Raw genomic sequence first — 22578 nt, 5'->3', positions numbered from 1 at the left:
CTTCTGTTAAACAAAATAATGACAGTGAAAATGCAAAGCCACAGACTCAAAAATTATTTGTGATCAAGTCAGTTGCCACTAATTAAATTTAAGGTTTTGTTGTTAAACTGTCCCTATGCCTGACAATTAGTCAGGGTACAAAGAAATGAGGCTTGGGCATTTTTCTGTATAAAAGATATACTGAGGTTTTTTTAGGTGTGAGACAACGCATCAGCCCTGTAAATCCCACCGTAAATTCTGACAGGATGAATATACAACAGGAAATACCATGCAACATGCAAATAGCAAATAAATGCAAATTTACCATCATGTGTAAGTAAGAAGTGTAACGAAAAGTGAAACTGGTTTGTAGATGAATGAAATACAGAAGCCGTCAGAGATCTTACTTGGAAATTGAAGAAAAGAATACTCAGAACACAGCTGAAGTTTCATTTCCTCAGTACAACAAAAGAGAACAGAAAGCTCAAGAAGAGCACATGGCACATCCTCTACAATCTCCTCAGACAACACACACTGCCCTGACACACCAACACTTTCTACTTTATATCTGATGTCATGTTACAGAGATTTTGTAAATTATATGAGCAGGGAAAGATAAAACTACCAACTATGTAACTAAATACAGGGATTCTTAGACAACATACTACTTTTTTTTTTTTTTGTGCTAATAAACAAATACCAGTTGGTTCAGACTAGCAAAGATGGTAACAAAAAACTTGTTAACAAAACTTTGTTACTGTGTTTGCTAATCTAGAATAATTGACACCACTAAACTACATTGGGTTGGGTTCTGGTTCAAGTGAATCATCCAGCTCCCAGCATCACAATACCCAGGCACTTCAATCTCGGGTGTACTGATTAAGATACTCCTTGGTTAGGATTTATTTCCATTTAACTACAGAGGAAGGTTTTTTGAGCTCTGGGACTACACCCTACTGGCGATACACATCTACCAGTTTAGAGAAATTACTTGCTTCTGGAGATTAACAAAAATGACTCAGTAGGATTCTACTATGCTATGCTGCTTCTTCCTCTAATTTCTTACTGGATTTGTGCAGCTAAATGCTTATCACTAGAATTTCCAAGTTAAAGCAAGCTAAAAACAGAACCTTGTTTTCACTTGAGCGCCTTGCGGAAAACAGAGTTGAGCAACCACTTCCTAAGGAGCTCCTACCCGCACTCTGCACCAAAACTGGGGAGTAAAAGAGCACAAGCTTTGGGGTTAGCATAACTTTGTGAGCAATTACACACATATAAACCATCTAGAGGAAAAACAAGAAAATATTTTTCATCACCATCTCTTTTCATAATGCCTGGAGTCACTCAGAGCAGCAGCAAGTGCCAGGATTCAAACCAAACAAACCTCCCCCATCTGTCTGCACTGCCTACATGAGACAGCCCTGCCTGTTCCTGCCATTCCTGCTTCCCAAACCCACCTATTCCCCCTTGATGAACCCACAAAGCCACAGGGGTTGGCACCAGTAGAGTGGCAGTTTTGTCATTCACGGTAAACAGCGAGGAAGTTCTGAGTACTGAAGCCCCAGAATGAGTATTTACAGCCTGACCTGGAATCTAAAATGTCTAATAACATCTTTAAAAGCTGAGTAGCAACTTGGAAAAATATGCAGGCTTAAGATGATTGCTTGAAATTGATCACTTCTACTAAAAACACTGGGGTATGTGCGGCAGGAAAGGTTGAATCAAGCCCTTCATCTGCAGTAACACAAATTTTTGCTTTTCCACTAAGTTTCCTCAGAAGAAATTGAAAGCAATCAAACAACACAGAAAAACACATGGAAATTATCATTATGGCACAAAAACAAACGCAGAAAAGCTTTTATGTGCCTCTTTTTAACAAAAGAAAGTCCGCTTGACTGACTTGAGCCCACGCCCCGAGGCAGGGGCTTGGTTTGGTTTTGTTTCTGTTTATTTCACAGTTTCCCTGTTTATTCAGCTTCTTCCCTCTCCGGGTGGCAGCCAGGGCAGCACGGGCAGGAAGCTCCATCCAAACCCAACAAGCAGCCCTTGATCCTGACAGCCACTCCAGGCTGCTCTTTGAAACACAGATAGCCAGTGTCCTTGTGAACCTGGGAAAAGCTTCAAGTCTCCTCTAAAGGAAAAGGCAGCAAATCACCTCAGAGCTTCCTTGAAAAGAATTCCTATGTTTGAGCCCAAGTGTCACATTAAGCTCAAAGAAGGTGGTGGAGGTGAAGAGGGAAAAGCCAGAAAGTTACACAGTCAAGGCTTGATGTAGCTTAAATGCCACTCACACGGTGGTTAAAAAACTACCTGTGTGAGTTGAAGAGAATCCTTTGCTTCTTCCCTGGAGGCTGCAGACATTTCCCAGAGATGCTGGTACAGATACCAAACGCTTGGGAAGCATCTGGCTTCCCTGCTCACAGACAAATGCACTTCGGTGGTGTTTCAGACAATACATCCTACAATGAAGTTTAACCTCAGTGACACCACTTCCACCAGGTTCAAGCAAACTTCTTTGTCTTACACAGGCAGTGGACTGACTGAGAGATCAGGGCTGAAGTAAGCATAACTTGAACCTTTTAAATACATATTTTTAGCAGAAAACCTGGATACTAACCATCTTCTGCTCATTTTGACACCTGCAGCAGTGCTCTTCTTTGCTCTGTTTCCTTTGGGAATGGTGTGCTTGCATTAAGGTATAAATCTGGGACCCTCATTCTCCTAATCTCAGGAATACCCAGCCAGCAAAAATGCTATGTGCTTTTCCATCACCGTTCTGACCCCACAGTCCCCTTTTCTTTACAGTAGGAGCTGAAACACAAGTTTCACCAAAGCAGACAGACTGCCATCACAGTACTTGGTAAAAGAAGTCTCCAAGAAAAGGTTTTTCTCAGGAAAGTGGATTTTTAATCTAAACAGATGTTGTCTCAAAGGCTACCATCTCAATGACTGACATGAAATACCTGATAAGCTTATAAAAGACCCTTGAATGAAAAAGTCTAAAGAAGCTGACCTGTTAATGGGCAGGATCTACAATGCCCACTGCAAAACGAGGACACAAAGCCTCTGACAAACTATTTCTTCACTACTTACAAAAAACACCACAACAGCTTCACATTCTAGCAACAAAATCTTCTTTTGTTTTTCTTTTTTCATACCAGCAAAAAAAATCATATATTCCCCTTTTGTTCACTCACAGGAGAGTATCATCCCCATAACACAGGGTCTAAGTTTTCTGTCAGAATTTTACAGACCACAGAGTTCTCCATGCAGATAAATGCTATGCTAATCCTGTATGCACATACCCTCCACACCACACACAGGTGCACAACAAACCTGCCCGGGTTACAAGTCATCAGAAACCTTTTACATCTTGCAATACTTTATAACAAGCATTTTATAGAAAGCAGCAGCAACAGTAGTACTAAGATTGTGATGATCTGCTGGTTTAAGTTCAATAATATCTACAGGAAGATATAAGCCTAGTCTAAATCTATCCCATGAAGTTGAAAAATAGACCCTCAGACTTGCAAGCCTCCTTTCATGGGAACCAGAGAAAACTGGAAAAATCCTAAATATTTCATTCATTATTGCAATCACAGCATCTCTCAAATTCTTTCAACCTAGGTAAGACATTCTTACATCAGCTGGACTGATTTTTGTACTGATCTGAACTATCCCCTTTTCACAACTGTTAGGAACAGCCCACCCACTACCCCGGTCTCGGCAGGTAAGGTTCATCCAGATGCCTCAGGACAGAGAAGGAAGAAGACTGGAAGGCAAACACTCTTGGAAAAGCAGGAGTGAAAGAGGCTGTGAATAACTAATACCTGCCTACCCACTGAAGCACACTAATTATAGAGAATAATTGAACAACTGCTTTCCTTACTCAGGGAGGTGCAGATAAGAGGCATGGGCCTTCTCATACCTCAGATGGGAGTTTAAAGTGCTCTCAGCTGGCAGCAATGCATAGAAAAAAGTCACCGGCTGTGACAATTAACAGCTTCATTTTAAGTCTCTTTTGTTCAAGAAACTCTTCCACTCAGACATATTACATGAAACAGCCCTTCCTCAACCAAACAGATTTATCAAGGCACACAGCTACAACCTGAATGTAAAAGCCATAAGGCCCTTGATGTAGGGAAGCAGCCACACTGTGTTTTAATGCTGTGGAGTTAAAGGTGTAAAGGGGACCAGGGGTCCTGTGGCCTCCTACAACCCCAGCAATACTTCGCTGTATCCATTCATTCTATTTAAAACCAGGTTCTCAGGGAGAATCAAAAACAAAGCCATGCACCAGCATGCAGGGGAAAGGGAGAGATGTCTACAAAATGAGTTGCTTCAGGACATGCAGAGACATGTGAAAAATGACCTAGAACCTAGGGTAAGCAGCAAATCCTTAAATGAGATGTAAAGTAAGGTATGGATATATTTCATTTAAGTAGTTGTTTACTAGCAACATTCCAGGAAAAATGTATTTCAATTAACAGACCTATGGTGATTTTATCCACAGTCTGTCCACTCAATCAGTGTTCCTTGGAACTGGATGCATGGTGGGAATTGAATCTCTTTGTGGGAACAGGTGTGAGCATTTGCTGGAGCTGTGTGCAGTTCTGCATTACCTCTGTTCCAAACACAACACAACCTTCATTAAAACCTCTTTTCATTAAAATATCTCATAAATGAGATTTTTGTGCCACTTGCTGCCTGAATTTGAAAAAAAAGAAAATAACACCTTTTTCTATAATACATTTTACACAGAGGCTAAAAAAGAGACTGCTTGCATAACAAGTCTTATGCAATTTCCCAAATAAATTTCTACCTTTGTAGGGGGGGAAGATTATGATGACTTGAAGATTTTCAAGGCTGCAGATTTGGCTTCAAAAGCTAAGAGTCCACATTCCATTCAAAATCTTACTGATAATTATTGCCACCACATCAGCACCCAAAGATCCCATCAGGAACAGTCATCCACTGTGTAGTAACAAAAGACAACCTGACAAAATACACATTTTACCAACAGAGCATAGTCTCTCAAGAAGAGGCTGACACCAGCTAAAGAAAAACAAAACCAAAAAAGAACAATAAAACACAACTTTATGAACCATCTTCAGCCTGGACTACTTTGCCAGAACAAATACAGTAGTGAATGTCTCATGTGGAAAGCCTAGACTAAGAAAAAAGCCCACTAAAATACCATGCAACTGAATGATCAACAGGAAGATGTTTAAAAAACAAACAGCCTTCACACTGTAAACAAGCAGGTATTTTAAGTCACAAACAATCCAAGTAACTCAGAGAACAAAAAAAAAAAAGTAAATAATGAAGCCCAAGCAGCAGCACAGAAGAAAATAAGAAAGCAAGGGACTTGTCCAACTAAAATTTTGACAAATATTTTCACAGGTCGGAAAAAAAATTTTCTTCTCCTTAACTTTTCTTTGTTGTTTTTGTGACTTGGCCTTTTCTCTCCACTGGTGTTTCTCTGGTCTCTACTCAGCCCCCAGTGCACAGGGCTGGTAATGCTGTGGAACAGCAGCAGCCTCATGCACCAAGCCCTGCTCCAAGCAGGAATCTCAGACTCCCACCCAGGGTACAACTGCAGCCTTGGAGCTGCACTGGGAATATGCTGGAAGTGCCAGTGATCCAGAAAGAAAAAGAAGCCTTAAATTCATTTTCATTGAAAATTGCAGAGGTCCACTACAAGTTTCAGATCTTGGAGGCCCAGGGGATTTTCAGCAACAGCTTCAGCTGGATATCAGGGAGCAGAAGAGGGACATCAACCTGGCAGAGGCAGCATTCATTCCACCAGAAACTACAGACATTAAATGACACTTTCACAACTGAGCTAATCAGCCTCATTCCAAACAGAAGCTGCATTTATCATCTCAGAACAGCAGGCTTTTTTCTTAATTATCCAAGGTCAGTGGCAGTGAATATTGAGAAAACTGACTTGGGGAAACAATGTAGATAGAAACCAGAAGGACAGGGAACCTTACATTTGATTAGCAGTAGCATCCCATTTTAAAATAAAGTAGCTTTTTTAGAGAGGAGAATTATTTTCTCCTCTCTAATTAATCACCAATCAATTAATTAATTGATTGGTGATTAATTAGAGAGGAGAAAATAATTAATCACCAATCAATCATCAACCAACCAATCACCAATGACATTTGATAAGGTACCTTTTTAGAAACAGAAATACTAAGTTCTGTACCAGAAAAATTCTCCCTTTTTCACACAATCACATAGGCTGGAATAGTCCTTTGAAACAGAGTCCAACTCTGCAGTGCCAGGTCCACCTCTAAACCATGTCTCCAAACACCACACCTACACATCAGCTAAGAGAAAAAAACATTTTTAGACGTTGGAGTGCAAAGGTTTAAGACAACTGAAGTGTTCAGCAGTCAGCTAAAGGAAGAAAATTATATTAATTTTTTATCAAATTCACCCAGAATTAGAGCAACACCTCAGAATTTTGATAACCATCTCTGTGCTATTCACAGACTTTAATATAAAAAACTTGAAAGCATTACACCTCCAATCCAATCCCTACAAGACAGGAGGTCTGAGGTGCACAGACTCACCTGCTGCCTTGCTGAAATACACAGCTTTGCCTGACAGGTTTGAGCTTGTCACAAAGCAGAAATTACTCTGGAAGGCTCAATAGCCATTTCAGCTCCCCTAAAAACACAAGTGGTTAAGGGCTGACAGGTACTGCATAGCAGAAAGGTATTGCATAATTGCCCTGAAATGTCTATTCAAAAACTCCACAACAGAAATGCACATTATTCTCAGCAGCTGGGGAGTTTTTCATGTGGCATCCATAATAATTACACAGCAGCCAAAGATTTCTGCAGACACAGAAGCAAAGAATAGTTCCAACAAGCCTAACATGAGCAATGTTCTTGGGTTGACGAGGGCCTGATGAGAAGGACATCAGAGAAAAGGAAGGGAGGGGGAAAGGTGCAGAAAGATGCCTCTGTAAGTCTCGTGAGGGAACTGACACATCAGCAACAAACCTGCTCTGACCATAATGGTCCTGGGACAAAAAGCATCACCCTTGAAATGCACAGTGGTCCTCAGGCAATGCAGGGATTGCATGGGGCTGTGTTTCTTTCCAAGTTACATCCTGGCTTCCTAAGCTTGTTGGGTACATTATATAACTATTAATTACACCGCTGTTCGGCGTGCTTTTAACTGCAATGATTCAAACTGCTTCCAGGAGCTCACTAATCCAAAGTACAATCCTCTTGACAGCAACTGACAGATTCAGAATATTCAGTTCTAGCTGAAAGGAAGACAAATCAAACCCCTCATCTGTCTGCTGCAAAAAGAGCCAATATTCCTGCTGACCAGACTCACAGTTCCGTCAGGGGCTGGGACATGCTGTCCACGGGACAGCTCTGGGCAGCAGCAGGAGCCAAGCTCTGCTAACACAGCAAAGGAAGACTTCTTCCCAGTGGCCACCTTCAAATTTATAGGGAAAAGAGAAAATTGGGTCTGGTTTGCATTTCTTCAGAGGCATTGAAAGGCTTCAGCCATCAGCTCCTGGACCCAGCAGACACCCTCCTTGGACACGGGCTCTGCCTGTGCCCTTCCCACTGCCAGCCAGGACCTTCCCTGCAAGCTCCAACACAATTCTACATGCATTATTTATCCCTCCTGCTAAGTCATGCAGTGGGATAATTACTGAACTATTCTAAAGATATTTTGCAGTAGCTGTACTCTGTTATACTGATTTTCGTGAGCTTGCTTTTGCTGCATGATTTGAGAAAAAAACATACTTTCCTGGAGTATAAAAAAGCCCAAGTTTGATTCATTTCAAGCCTAAGAGCTGAATGTCAAAAGTGAATTTTTAGAATTATCCATGTATTCTTAATTAAAACAATGTTAGTGTATTATTTGATTTCTGCTGTATCTGCTAACAACCACAGAAGACATGTTTATTCATTAATCTAATGAAATTTGAAAACAGTTATTAACAATTTGTAAATGTTAATAACAAAGTTTTTCCTTCTAATAGAATGATGTTTTTCTTTTAAAACTCTTCAAGACTTCAGTTAGCATAATTACCAAACATCTGAAAGCTGAGAGACTGGCAACATTTTTATTAACAAACTTAAACTCAAGTCTAGACACATTTGCATGTCTTGCTTACCACCACATTAAACTTCACTGGGATAAATGCTCATCTTCAGACTCAGAGAATTGTTACCATAAAACACTGTTTAGAATAATTTTTTTCTATATACTCAATATGATACACAGCAGAGCAATTAAACAATTATTTATGTCTCCCTACCCCCAGGATGCTCTTCAGGCTATGCACGATTCAAGGTGTACTTGCAGCAGTTAATAGCATTTCAAAAAATTCAACAGTCCCACTAGTTCAGAATCGGTTGGAGAATTTTTTCTGCCTGAAGCCAGCAATTCTTCCAGGAGGAAGTTTCCTTTAAAAGCTGTTAACAATAATACCCTGAACTGGCACAAGCAGGGAAAGCAGCAAGTCTCGATAATCAACCTGTCTTACCTAGTAATAATCTGCTGGGTATACAAGCAAAGACATGGCTACAACTCCAGGGAGAGGGAATGTAATCTTTTTGATACAAGTGAGCACGTAGATGAGGCTCATTGAAAATTGTAGCTCTGCAAAATTTCATGAATCTCTTGGGTTTTTCTGGGTATTTTCTTACATTCTACTTGAAAACAAGAAAATGTTTGGTCACAGAGGTGTTCTCTTTAAAAAAAAATCCAAACCCCAAAACAAACAGAAAAGAACCAGATCCAGAATTGTAGCAGTCTTGGGCCCTGTTCAGACTTTAGAGGCTCCAGGAAAACCAAGAGCAAAGAGTAGTCTGAGAAGTTCTCTGCTTACATGGACACAGAAAACGCTATTTCCTGAAGTCTTTGTTTAGGGCTTTATTCAACACATTTCTCAAATCTTTTTTATCTATTAAAAACATCTACTTGAACAAACAGTCTGGGGAAAAAAAGCAAGATCACAAAAGACAACCATGTTAAGTTTCATGTTAACTTATTCCCTTTCTTCTCAGTGCCTCGATCCCAGAGGCCTGATCCAGCCCTTGCAGCTGGCAGCAAAGTGCTGTGCTTCTGCAGCCTCTGGACACGACTCAAAAAAATCAATGCAAAGAGCAAAAGGTCACATTCTCCCCAAGCATCAACTACCTGTTGAACCAAGGCAGACTTGCAGATGCCAGCTCGGAAATAAAGTGACCAACTGTTATTAAACTCATTTCTAAGCACAATGTCTGTATTCCCACACCCGTGACTAAATAAACCTGCTCCTCACACTACACCTTTGTGGGGGAAAAAAAAATAAACCACTCATGCTTGTGACAGCTTTTATAAACAAGTAAGTGCAGTACACAGCTGTACAGCTTCAGAGTTTTGAATTCAGAGTGCCAGTGGGAAAGTTGGAGTGGCTTAAAACTCAAAAAAAATGGCAAGACAGGAAAAAATAGAGAGATGGAAATAAAACCAAACTACTGCTCAGTGCTATCCTTCACTGTCCCTGCACATTAGGGAAAACCCTGAGAACTATAACAGGTACATTATTACAGATCTTTTTCCATTACTTGCTTGACATGCTGGGCCACTGGCAGCACGAATGCCTCTTTCAGGCACAAGAAGCAAGACTGTCCTCATGTTTTACATCTTGGTAAGTGCACAGGCAGAATATGAAGGTGTGATCTCCCATGCACTCACAGAGCAGGTATGCAGCACACGGGCATGATATTCTACCCATGTTCTGCTTGGCATTGATTTTTCTATCAATTTGTTAACTTGTAATTGGAAAAAAAAATCATCCCCTTCATAGATACAGAACAGCTTTTCCTCGCCAGAAAGTTTCACTGGTGCTTTTTTGAGTGCTGATTCAGTGTCTCAGCCCAGCAGTGTAAACTCCTGGCATGCACTTGTACGTTCCCAGCTGATGGAAGCCAGGATCCTCAAGGAACCCTTCAGAGGTTCTGAATGCAAATGTGTGGTTCCAGCTGGCAGAGGTGCTGCCAAACTGTCACTGCCCATAAGTCATCTAATGAAGCTCAAAATTTCAGTTTGAGCTCTGCTCTTCCAGCCCATCCCTGTGGACAGCCCCACAGTCCCATGGATGCATGTCTCAGATGCATCAGATCTTCTTGACCTCAGAAGTTAAGCAACTTACAACTAACTTGACTCACATCCGGCAATAAGTACTCCTAATTAATGACTCTTAATTGCTGCCAGAGCCCTGTATTCCCACACTCATGACAAAGCATGCTCTGCTAACCCCTATGTAAAACTGCCCAACTCTGACAACCCCATGCCTTTAGTACCATAGGTGAGCCATTCCTCTTCAGGAGCAAAGACATCACTGTACACAAGAGAAAAGAAGTGTACAAAAAGTACCCACCACACCATTCCAGCAGCTCAGCATCACTTGGTCTCAGGCGCCCCTTGCTCTTTTTTTTTTAAACCATTATCTATACAGTTCAGAGAAAAGAAGATAAACACTGTTTGTTAAGTCTGACTTCCCATGCAGTTTTTGAGAAGACATTTCAGAACCTAAAGTGCTTCCCAAAAATGAACTTTACCTCCTACAATCTGTATGTGGACTTCATAGTGCATTTACTTTACAGACAGGTAAAGGTATGCAGGTGAGTTACCTAAATGTCCAGATTCACAGCAAGTTAAAGCTTTTTTCCCCCAAAAAAAAAGTCATGTCCAAGCTACCAGGCCCCTGCTCACAGTGCTGGAGGGTACAGAAACCACCCACCAGCCACTCAGAACAACCCTGTCCTTCCAACATTTCCAGCTTCCGTGTGTGCCGTGTTGGAACTGACCATCTCTGGATACACATTCTGCTTACACAAGGTTTGCAGCCTTGTATCCCATAACAGGAGCACTCCTGCCCACCTTGAGGGAAGTCCATGCTTGCTCCTGATGGGATCACGGCTGTGGCCCCCAAGAGCCCAGGAAGGAGCAAAGCAGCCAAGGAGGAACAGCAGTTTGCAGGTTAACTCACCCTCCCTGGGCAAAGCTGGATGATGCTCAGCACACCAAGCTACCCTGAACCCAGCTCAGTGCTGCTGCCACACACCAGCACAGCCCCAGCTGTCCCTGGACAAGCCACCCTCCCTCACTGCCTTGTGCTCTGCCTTTTGCTCTGACAGAAATCCAGCGCAACCAGACTGTTGCAGTAACTTCTGCTACCCAAGGGCTTCCCTTTCAACACCTCTCCTCCAATTAAGACCCTCTGCCCTTCAAATCAGCCAGCTGCCTGTCTCTTCTCCAGTCAAGCTACTTGTGTGTAGCACCAGTAAGACACACACAATTCCCCCAGAATAATTCACCATTTTTACGTGATGCAGGTTTACAAATTGCTAAGACTATGCTGAATCACAAACATTTCCTAAAGCTTATTAAATATTTCTGTTAAATTGATCCACACCCATAGATAACAAATGAAAATGGTTTTATTTCTCCTCAAGGCACCTGCACTAACGGAGCAATGGCAGCAAACAGGCACCAACCAGCTCCCTGGCCCTATTAGCATTACAGAGGAAAGCCTCCCCTTCTGCTGCTAATGATGTGCTCTACCCTGTATCCCCAGGAGACAAATGACTGCACTGGCTGATTGACTCCATCACAGGGCCATCATCCATCAATGTATTGCCTCTCTTATTGAAATCTCATCTCAGGAAGAGAAAGTGCTCTGTGCCACTTCCGAAAAAAACAGTGAAAGCACTTTCAGAATAAGAGCTCCAAGATATATAATGAGAGCCAAATATTTCAGCAGAGACACACATTTCCAGCAACCTGAACAGATCAGCATGCTTTGTCCACCCAGGACAAGTAAGATTTATGTCCTTCCACTAAACTAGATCCTTTTTCTTTTTAATTAAACAAAGGAATGAAACACGTACCATAGACATCAATTTCTTGATCAAATTATAACACAGACAGCGAATATGATCATACAGATTAAAAATGGCATCCTGAGGATATTTAGCTAGCTGACTTGCTAAAGGTTGAATTCCAGCAACTCTTACACAGGCTGAAATCCCATTAACATCATACAAGCCCCACTGTCACCTGCAAACAGAAGTGAAAAAAAAATATAAATCCTCCCATGTATTTATTTACTACATAGATAACAAAAAAAAAAAAAAAAAAAAAAAAAAAAAAAAAAAAAAAAACCAAACCAAGAAAAAAACCCAGCCATTCTATTCCATTAATAAATACCCCTATAATGTATAAAATACTGCACATATGAGACTGGGGTGCAGGGTGTAACCCACACTCTCCACTCATTGGGGCAGTTTTCTGATCAACTTTACACCACTGAAGCCACCAAACCCCAGCAGTTCTGCATCCTCTGTCCACCTCCCCAAATCAACCACATGAAGCAGCACATGAATTACCAAGACACAGTTCCACATGCACAAAAATAATTTAGTTCAGATAAAATATTTTAGATTATGATCAGTCTCACTTCTGTCTACTCAAAAATATAAATCTGAAGAAGACAGCTTTATCTCAGGCAAGATATTTCGTCTCACTTAGCACCTCTGCATGTTACAAACAATTCATTATAACTCTGAAATCCCCATAAACAATCTGCTCAAGAAAACATGTCTAAACATTTATTCCTTGTTTAGCCCTAAACAAAATCCAAAACTGACTGGTTTTGCTTCCATTTTATTTAAAGACCACCAATCTGGTAAGATCTTAAAACTAAAGTTTTTGGAACTTCTGAACAGAGAATTATAGAAGGGCCTGGGTTTGAAGGGATTCTAAAGATCACCTTGTTCCAACCACTCTGCCATGGGCAGGGACACCTTCCACTATCCCAGGCTGCTCCAAGCCCCGTCCAACTGGTCTGGAACAGTTCCAGGGATGGGGTAGCCACAGTTTCTCTGGGCAACCTGTGCCAGGGCTTCACCACACCCACCATGAAGAATTTCTTCCTAATACCTAATATAACCCTGCCCTCTGACCAGTTTGAAGCCATTCCCCTTGTCCTGTCCCTTCACACCCTTGAAAAAATTCCCTCTCCAAATTTTCAGTACCTTGATCCTTGTGCCATAAGGGTGTGCTCCACAATCCCAGGCCAGTGTCTTATAAAAGACCACATACAGTTCAAATCAGGTCTCCTGGTTTCATGCTCCATATTTTAGATCCCTACAAGCCCTTTTCCCTGTGAATTTCCAGTATTATGTACTTTGAACTTCCAGAAACACAGAGAGAACTTCAGGAATAAAATATTTTCAAAGCAACACCCAGTTTTAAGCAATTAATTTTGGGAGAACTTGAGAGATTCACGTGATTTGGAATACAATGAGTTACCGAACAGTCAAACAAAACCCAGTGGGCCAGCAAAGAGAAGTGATGCTGTTCTCTCTCACTTATATTTAAGCCAGTCAGAATTACAATCTTTCCCATGTTTAACAGGCAGCAATTTTTCTGGTGTACCAATTAGCACTTTGCTACAAAGAACATGCTCCTAATTAATAGCTGGTTTATGGGAAGAGCAATGTTAAGGATCTGGTGTACCTCCAGATGCACCAAAAAAGTGCAAAAGGAGCTCTGCTTGATGTAAAGGAAATCTGTCTGCACAAAGAGACAATCAATGTATTTAGCATATGTCAGCTGTAAAAGGAACTTACATAAACGTAATGGAGGCATTTCCACATTATTTCTGTTGTATCCTGTAATCCTGGACATCTGCTTAGGGTAGCATGGATGGGCGACTCAGTGTTCCTTGTATTTTTTTGCTTTGTCCTTAACATAAAGTGGCAGTAAGGGAAATTTGCTCTTACCTGAAACAACATTAAATAAACACTCAAACACTCCTATAAGATCCCTTCCCTCTGGAAATGGCCAAATTTCTCCTTTTACCTTGTGAAGAAACAGCCCAGTGCAAAGAGACAAAGCACAGCTGCAAGACACAGCCACAGAGAGATTTTGTATGAATCCTGTTTCAGGTCAGAGCTACGCATAACAAAACTCCAGCACACCTTGCAAGTGACCTACATTGCAGGACTGGAACCACTAACCTACAGAACCACCTGAAATCCCACAAAATAGGTCAGTGGGTTTCCTCCAAAGAAGAATTCCCCAGACAAGGAGAGATGCACATGAAATAAAGGACAAGCAGAGCACATGCTTTGCCAGACGCAGGAGCCGTGTGTCTCACTCTGCTGCCATGTTCCTGCAGACAGCAGGACTCCACAGAAGTGCTGTGAACTTCTGTGTTCCTCACTAAGGGACCCTGGAAGGACCTGTCTGTTGTTCAAGAACAGCAGAGCGGGAAGAAAAGGAGCAGTGCCACAGCAAGGGACAGTAAGCCTACCAATAATGCAAAGCAGCTGGAGTACGAGTGACACCTGACTCAAGATCAGCCATGAACTCGCCTGGAGTTATGGCAGGGGTACCCAAGTTACAGCACAGAAACCAGTGTAGCCAGCCAAAACAACCCATCCAGCCCACAGCACACTTCTTGTCTCCTCTCACCCCTCATGAGGGTCTTGGGTCCCATGCATTTTCTTCAGGACCTAAAAATTCAGCCAAAAGAGAGCCCCAGAGTGCTGCATGTGTTGGGGAACACCAACACTGAGCACAGGACACTCAGCCAGGATGCCACAGGAGCAGAGGATGGCCACAGGGAACCACACTTTGCATCCACCACTTCCCTCTTCTCAACTATCACTCTGGGCAACACTGCATACTGTCATATTTCCAGTTCAACCAATTCCTCTTACCAGACAAACCCCAAATCAGGGTGCAAACACACCCACCAGAGCTGCAAAGGCAGCAGCAGCTGATGGGAACATGAAACAATCAGGGCAATTAAGAAAGGCATGCAGAGAAAGTTGCTCTGCATTCCTCTGCCTACCAGTTCCCCACAAGGACCTGTTGGGAGCCAGGGGTCAGCATCCCAGTGGACTCCATGTCTGTTCACAGTAATAAAAGAGAGCTGTATGCCCTCTCCTCCTACACGCACATACACACTTTGATTTAGATTCCCATCTCCCAGAAAAGCAGCCTATGGAGGAAGGGAAAAATGAATAATATCCACACTGCATATTATCAGTGATGTATTAACACACTCAGTGTCGCAGTTTATCCATTAGATCTTCAGAGAGTCTCCACAAGAAATCAGAGATTAAACCCTACCACCCACAATTAACCTAAACGTACTCTACATAAATATTATCAACACCCCTTTTCCATGCTGAAGATTTTATTATTTATTTTAACCAAAAGATCTTTTTATCCTAATAAAAGAAAGAAAACAACCAGGTATAGCTATTGTTACTTAGTAGGACATTCAGAAAAAAAAAGCAGTAGAAGTAAAGTTAGTCACGGGAACCACCATAGTCCCTATTGAATTTGCCACCCACAGCTTCTCAGGTACCCAAATCTGACAACCATAGCAAAGGGGTATTGCCTTGGTGCTGCACGTCAACACTGTGGATTCTCCCTGCTGAGAATGATTTCCCAGAGGTGCTGAGATCTAAGAGAAATCCTGGGGTGATGGTAATGAGATCATTAATCAGAGCCAAACAGCGCAAAGAGCAAATCAGGACACAGCTCTCACTTCTTTCTAACAGCCAAAGTACAAGACACAGATCTTATGCCACGGTTATGCTTGCACCAGGCTGACAGATAATAGCTGATCTGAAGCTGAACAGCTTCATCTGCTCAGCTGAAGACTCACAGACTAACTCCAAGCTAGTTTAAGAAATAAGTGTAGCATGAATCTGTACCAGAAGTCAGCTCATAATGGATCAATACTCCAAGCCATGTGGCTGAGATACATGTGGTTCTGCAATACAAGTCACAGATTCAAACTTGGTGTGCTGTCAAACCACAGCCCCAGAATTCAGGGTTTGCTGTGAACCATCAGCATTGTCTGCTTGTCAGATGGTGTTTGCTCCTGCCCTTGGCTCCTTTGCCCTGGTGGGTTTGCCAGACCTAGCAGCAGCACTCCCCAAATCCACAAAGTAACAGCCACTTGCTTTTAGGCAGTGCTGGTGAATGAGGGATGAGACAAAAAGGATCTCGAGAACTCCTGGCACATGGGCAAACATTTTGCAAATAGGTACTGTGCATTCCAGCACTCAGCAGTACCCAGGCAGAGTTACACTGCACCCACCCCTACCCCCAGAGCAGTCCCTGAGGGGACACATCCTCAGGATGTGGATGCTCCAGTGGAACACTGCCACAACTCCAGTACAACCAATGCCTCACTCCTGCTAATCCAGCAGCCATTAAAATTCAGCAATCAACAGGAAAAACAGGGATAATTTAACAATAGATTTAAACAGCCAAATAGTAAAACAAATATTCCAGGGTAAAAGCACAAACATTGCTGCTACAACAGCTTTTTTTTAAGACAAGTTACATATTCCATTTTTATAGAAATTAGGCCATCTTAAGGCCAGCTATGATGCTAAATAAAACCCACCTTTATGCAAAGGAAAGCTAACTAACTTGAGAGAACCAAATTAAACCACTTGGCTTCCAACCTACACCACAGCCATACATCACTACAAGAGTTTTCAGAACAGTCCTGCAAACACATGGCAAATAAGCAGGGCACATATTATTTATATGAAGGTCAGGATCATAAGCCTGATTCCTCATTCCAGGAATAGCAGGACTATCTGGTGCCTATTCTGGTCAGCCCAGTTTGGATGCAGTAGAAAATACTTTTCCATGGTGGCATGAACAATAGTTTGCATCCTTCAAGGTGGTAGTTCAGATCCTGCAAACATGAAAATTTTCTGCAGAACTAAAGGGAAACAAAGGCCAGTATCTGACACATCTGTTCCATACAAGAGAATTCCATTTATAAATATAAAGAGTTTTAGCTCAGCCTCCTCTCAAAAATAAGGATGGCAAGAAGGTGAAGCACTAGTGTCATCAGCCCTTGGGCACTCCACAATGAAGTGCACATTCACATCACTTGATGCAAACTCCAAACCTGGCACTTCAAGCATACAGGTATTAGCAACAAATAAAACAGAAATGCTTGCTCAATTTATACTTGCAGAGAGGACACACATATCTCAACTCAATTTTGTAGTAAAAGCTCCCACTGTTTTGTTAATTTGCATATCAGACATCCATTTGTTGCTTTCACATTTTCCACTGACTTTAAGTGCATTTCTCTGTACTCAAGGCACATTCATGATAAGAGGATGTGGAGTTTGGAAAAGAAAAGCATTCATCCCAAATTTAGAGAAAAATTAACATCAGAGAAGCTCCACCACATCACACCACTTGCCTATTCATCCAAAAAGAAAGTTTCAAAAACCAGTTTCCCTGAAATCATAAGGAGGGGAGCAAATATTCCCCTTCACAATGAAGTCTGAAAACAATCCCATGTAGAAAAACCTACAACACTGCCTGGGAGGAGAGAGGAAGTTACAAGAGGTGTACAGGAACAGAATATAAGTAAACTATCAGAGAACCAAAGGAAAAGAGGAGCAAGAATGCCACTAAGAAAAACAAACAGAAACAGAGAACCATCACCTACCCCTAAATAGGAACTCACAGGAAATACGAGGCCAAATCCTGCCCTCGCATTCTTAGGAAATCCAAAGTAAACTTTCCTTCCGTGTTTGAAGAAGTAATGGATATTGGAAAGGAACCTGCATCTGTGGAGCAAACTTCCTGGCAGTTCCAGTCTTCTCCTGAGTGCAGGAGCTGGTGTTGCTACACCAGAGCAAACCGCCAGAAGAGCCTCAGGACACAAGTGAAAGTGGTGACCAGCACCGGTTCCCTGTGCTGTGACACCAATAAAAATCTCCAAGAAAGGAATATGGCACTGTAAGCCCCAGCAAACAGCTCCCCACTGCTCACTCTGCAGCCAGCTAAATCATCATCTCAACCAGCTGAGCTGAACAGAGCTGGTGTCTTTGCCATCATCCTCACAGAAGGGAAACAGTAAAAAACCTCATCATACTTGCCTAAATAGAAAGTAATAAAAGTTTAACCATAAAATAGCAAGAATCCAGGTGAGAAAAGGAAGTTAGTGACATACTGTAACAAATCCAGTATTCAAGTGCTACAGGTTTAGTATAATCTTTGCACAACAATTCTTCAGAGATGGATTTGACCTAATTTTTATTTAAAAGTGCACCTGAAATATTTATAAACAGCTCCTTGAAAAAAACAGTCGAGTGCAATTTAACTGTTTAGCCTCTACAACGATTTTGACTTGGCAGCTCAGCTCTAAAACTCACTGTTGTTTGAAGCTCCTTTTACGAGATCCTAGGGAAAAGAGATAGTTGGATCTGAGAAGATAAAACTTCTAACTGCTGCCAGCCACCTCTCCCACACGCCAACAGATTATACTGAGTCTGAAAAAATATACACACGGTGAGAATTAGCTCAGGGCCTCACCAGTTCTTAAATAAGAGAATATTTATCAGCCAAAGTAAATTCCACAACAAATAACTGGCTTCACAGCAGAGGGAGGGGGGAAGTAGGTCATACCAGATCTTAAAAAAAACCCTGGGCATGCTGTGATTGCACACAATAATTTGATGAAAAACAGTTGCCTCACCATGTCTTTCACTACTTGGTTGAGTTTTTTTTTAAAGTGAGTTTGATAAATTTCCGTAAGTGTTACTGAAGTAAGTCACAATGAAGCAAGGCAGTTTTAACTGTGGAAAAGTGTCATCAACTTGTCAAATTGCAACTTAAAAGTCAAGCTCATCAGACACCATATATTTCAAGTAATAAATTATCAATCATTACTCATTAAGTATCTTTACATCAGTCATTTATTTTAAAAATTCTGAATAGTTTCCAAGCACTGACTCGTACGTCACATACTATAAAATTCAAAGTAACACCACAAATAGCTCTGACCTACCAGAACTTCCCAGTACACAATGCTCTCTCACAACACTCAATCACTCCTGCTTTCTGTTATATTTATTCATAAATTATACAAATATGCAAGAAGACATGATGGGCCATTGAATATTTTAAATACTTTCTCAAATTCTACAAACAAAAGCCATTTTAAAAGCAGCAAAAATGAATAGAAAGCTGATGAATTAAATGAATTAAAATTAGAAGCCATTCATAGGGTCCATTAAAAGCTAAACAGAATTACAATGTTCTAGACCCGAGGATCACATCTGCAAGTAAGGCTACAGCTCTTAACCTGAAATCATCGACTGCTATTGCTCTTAATGGCCCTTTAAAAGACAAACCATCCCACTACTGCAACAAACAGTTTGAAAATTATCTCTTAAAAAAATAAAAATTCAAAGGCTTGTGAGAGCAGGCTGCTGCTCTCCAAATGAACAGCAGCATGGTGGCCAATGAAAATAATAGTGTCTGATACAGGATAGATCCCATCTGGGCTCCTACATTTCATCAGGGCTCTGCTCCCACTGACACCCAGGCACTGATGTGACACTGGGAGTGTGTGAGGACTGCATGGCCACGCTCCGGAGGAGCAGCTCAGGACCAGGCGACTGCAGGAGCAACAAGTTCCACCTGAGCCTACCGGGAAGCCAAGGAGGCAGAAACCCACAGGAATCAAACGTGCTGGGAAGGTTCAGCTGCACGACTAAATAAGAGCGAACGAGTCAAGAATCGGCTCCAGGTGCACACAGAACACTGCTGTGCCAAAGCTCCACCTAACTCAATGCTCTAACCATGCTATCTAGTGGTTTAAGTTCAACACCTCTGTACGTGTTGTAAAAAGCACAGATACTTGTAGCTGATGTGCATCACAAAACGTAGAGTGAAGCACTTCAGCGCTCTGTTACTGTAACTCAGAGAGTTTCAATGGCCCGAAAACATGCTCCCCATTAAAAATGTAGGCACTTCACATTGTCTAAAGCACAGTGCGAACAATAACAATCCAACACGCTTTCACCTCCTTTGTCAATCAAGCCAAGACAGCCAAGTCATGCAAACAGCCTGCTGATGAGAGCACCTCAATACACAGCTGCACTCAAGGAAAACGACGCCTCTCACAATGGAAACCTCACAGACTATTTCTTTGGCAGAGCACTGCAATGGGAACTCAAATGTGGAAGGTACAATATGAACAAAATCAGAAATCAAGATGGTAGAACAAATCACAAAAAGAAAGGAAAAGCACAGCACCACATGCCTGCTTTAGCAACAACTGATACTGCCAGGACAAACTTTCCGAACCCTCTAAGTGAGAAACAGCAAGTTTGGGGGCTTTCTTGAGATTAAATTAACTACTGCATGTCAGACTCACCACCTCACAAAGACCTCCACAGTTTCTCAGAGCAAGGCAATCAGAGAGACCTGACAGCTAAAGCTTTCAAAAAACCGCACCATTCCCACACTGAACACAAAGCCGATTCCTTTCTGATGACAACAGTCACCGAGAGATCAACATCTCAGGGAGAGAGCTGCTCTCACGGCATCTTTAGTTTTAGCCGCTTCCTCTCACTCCCTAATCCTAAATCAGTTGTACTCCTGCAGAGAACACAGGTAAACCTCCACCCAAACCACAAAAAACCATCTGACCCAAACCGAGTCAGAGCACTTCTGGCTGGCTGTGCATCTCCAAAAGGTTCTCTGTACACCAGCAACAACAACAAAAAAAAGCACAGAACAAAAAGATTCAGGTTGCTGCCACATCCATGAAACATGTCTTCCAGCTCCAATTAAACGCTTGAAACAGAATTTTTAAAATCCGCAAGCTTTTGAACAGGGACAGAAGGGACCGCATCGAGGTAGAGAGGGGATGCAACCAGCCGATATCCAGGCAACAGAGAAAAAAAATCAACAAGTCGGCGCAGCCCAGCGCGGAGCACGAGCCGCGTCCAAAGGTGCGGACGTACCTTGTGGAGGTGCCTTTCCTGACATCGCAGATGCTGCATTTGAAGGCTTCGGCGCTGTTCCTGAAGGTGCACACGCTACAATCCCAAAAGCCTTCGTCGGCTGCAGGTTTGGCTTGCCTTTTCGGCCTTGAGGAGGGGGAGGGAGAGGGGAAGCGTGAGTGTGTACGTGTGTGTTTGGGGAGGAGGAGAGAGGCGGCAGGAGGAGGAGAGAGAGAGGAGGAGGAGGAGGAGAGAAAGAAAACACACACATGAGAAACCATGTTACAGAGCCCCAAAACCCAGCGCCTGCTCGCACCGCCGCTCTCCGCGGGGCCGGGATCCGCCGACAAACCCCAGCCGGGGCCGGCCCCGGCGAGGTGCGGGGGGCGCCGAGCTCCGCCCCGGCCCCGCCGGGCCGAACCCGCCGGGCCGGGCCGGGCCGCCCGCGTCCCCCCGCCCGCGGCGGGAGGGTGGGAGGGTGGGTGGGCGAGTTTGCGGGCTGGGAGGCGCGTTCCCTCCTCCACCTTGTTAAACCTCCCTTTGTCTGGGAGCGGCGAGTGCGCGGAGCGGGGAGTGCGAGCGAGCGGAGCCGCCATGGCTGCACTCGCACCGCACCAGCCCTGGCACCGGCGGCAGGCTGGGAGACACCGGCACTCCTCCTCCTGCTGCCCTTCCACGCTCCCTCCATCTTAGGAGCCTCCTTCACTCTCTCCCCGCCCGCGGCCCCCCCTCCGCCCCAGCCCCCCGCGTACCTGGCGGGGCGGCGCGGGCTCGCCGCCCCCTCCCCGTTCGCTCCCTCCATCTTAGGCGCCCCTCGCCGCCTCCCCCCGCCGGGGCCGAGCACACGCCGGCGGCTGCCAGCCAGGGCCTACCCGCCGCCATCCCCTCGGCCGGGGCCGGGGCAGAGGCGGCCGCGCCGCGCTCCCTCCATCTTACCACCTCTCCCCGTCCGCCCCCGCGCCCCCGCTCACCTGGTCGGGCTCTTCTTGTCGCCCATGACCATGGATCGGGGCCGCCCCTGCCCTGCGCACAAAGAAAGAGGCGAGGGGAGGGAGGGCGGGGGGACGGGGCTGCCTCCGTCCAGCAGGCTCCGGCTGCTGCGCACCCCGCGCCGCCGATCCTGCCGCTGCCAGGCTCCGCTCCGGACTAGCAGCGCAGCGCAGCCCGGCGCCCTCCCTCCTCCTCCTCCTCCTCCCTCTCTCCCTCCCCGCGCCGCGCCGCTCCGGCGGGCGGAGCTGCTGCCGCGCCGCGGCCAATGGGGGCGGCCCCGCCGCCGGCCCTGCCGGGGAGGGAACGGGGGGGAGCCGGGAGCGCCCCGGGAGCGCCCCCTGCGCCGCCCCGCCGGGTCCCACCCCCGCCCGCACGGAGCCCCCGCGGGCCGCTCCTCCCGCGCCTCGGCCCCTCCGCGCCGGGAGGGCTCGGGCTCCGCTCAGCCCGCGGGTGGCCCCTTCCCTTCCCGTCCCTGCCCCCTCGGAGGGTTCGTCGCCCGCCTGTCCCCCGGGGAGCGGGGCTGCCGCGGGCGGGACGCCGGCGCACGGGAGACGGCAGGCCCGCTCCGTGAGGGGAAGGGCGGCCAGAGCCGGCTCGCCCGCAGAGTGGCTGCGCAGGGAGTGCCGGAGCGGCTGGGCAGAGGGAGACAACTCCTGCTGCGTGCCCTGACCTCGGGGACGGACTCCCGGTGCCCTCACGGATGCCTCGGCTGCCACCTCCGTGAGTTGGCTTCAGGCTCGGGGTCAGGGCAGCGGCCCGCCCAGAGGCCAAGGTG

The 22578-nt window shown here is 44.5% G+C and overlaps 1 protein-coding gene across 1 annotated transcript in view; it reads right to left on the bottom strand.

The window, feature by feature from the left end:
• RYBP (RING1 and YY1 binding protein) overlaps positions 1–21980 on the bottom strand; it is a 38622-nt gene extending 16642 nt beyond the window's left edge. The window contains exons 1-2 of the mRNA XM_050979417.1: positions 21785–21980; positions 20835–20960 (exon numbers count right to left, since the gene is read on the bottom strand). Coding sequence (XP_050835374.1) covers positions 20835–20960; positions 21785–21816 — 158 coding nt within the window. The 5' untranslated portion in view covers positions 21817–21980. The remainder of the gene's footprint in view (positions 1–20834; positions 20961–21784) is intronic.
• Between the last annotated feature and the right edge of the window lie 598 nt (positions 21981–22578).

The sequence above is a fragment of the Serinus canaria genome, chromosome 12 (genome assembly GCF_022539315.1).
Source record: "Serinus canaria isolate serCan28SL12 chromosome 12, serCan2020, whole genome shotgun sequence".
Lineage (NCBI taxonomy): Eukaryota > Metazoa > Chordata > Aves > Passeriformes > Fringillidae > Serinus > Serinus canaria.
The sequence above is the reverse complement of the archived record's forward strand: the minus strand, read 5'-3'. Positions and strand labels throughout refer to the sequence as shown.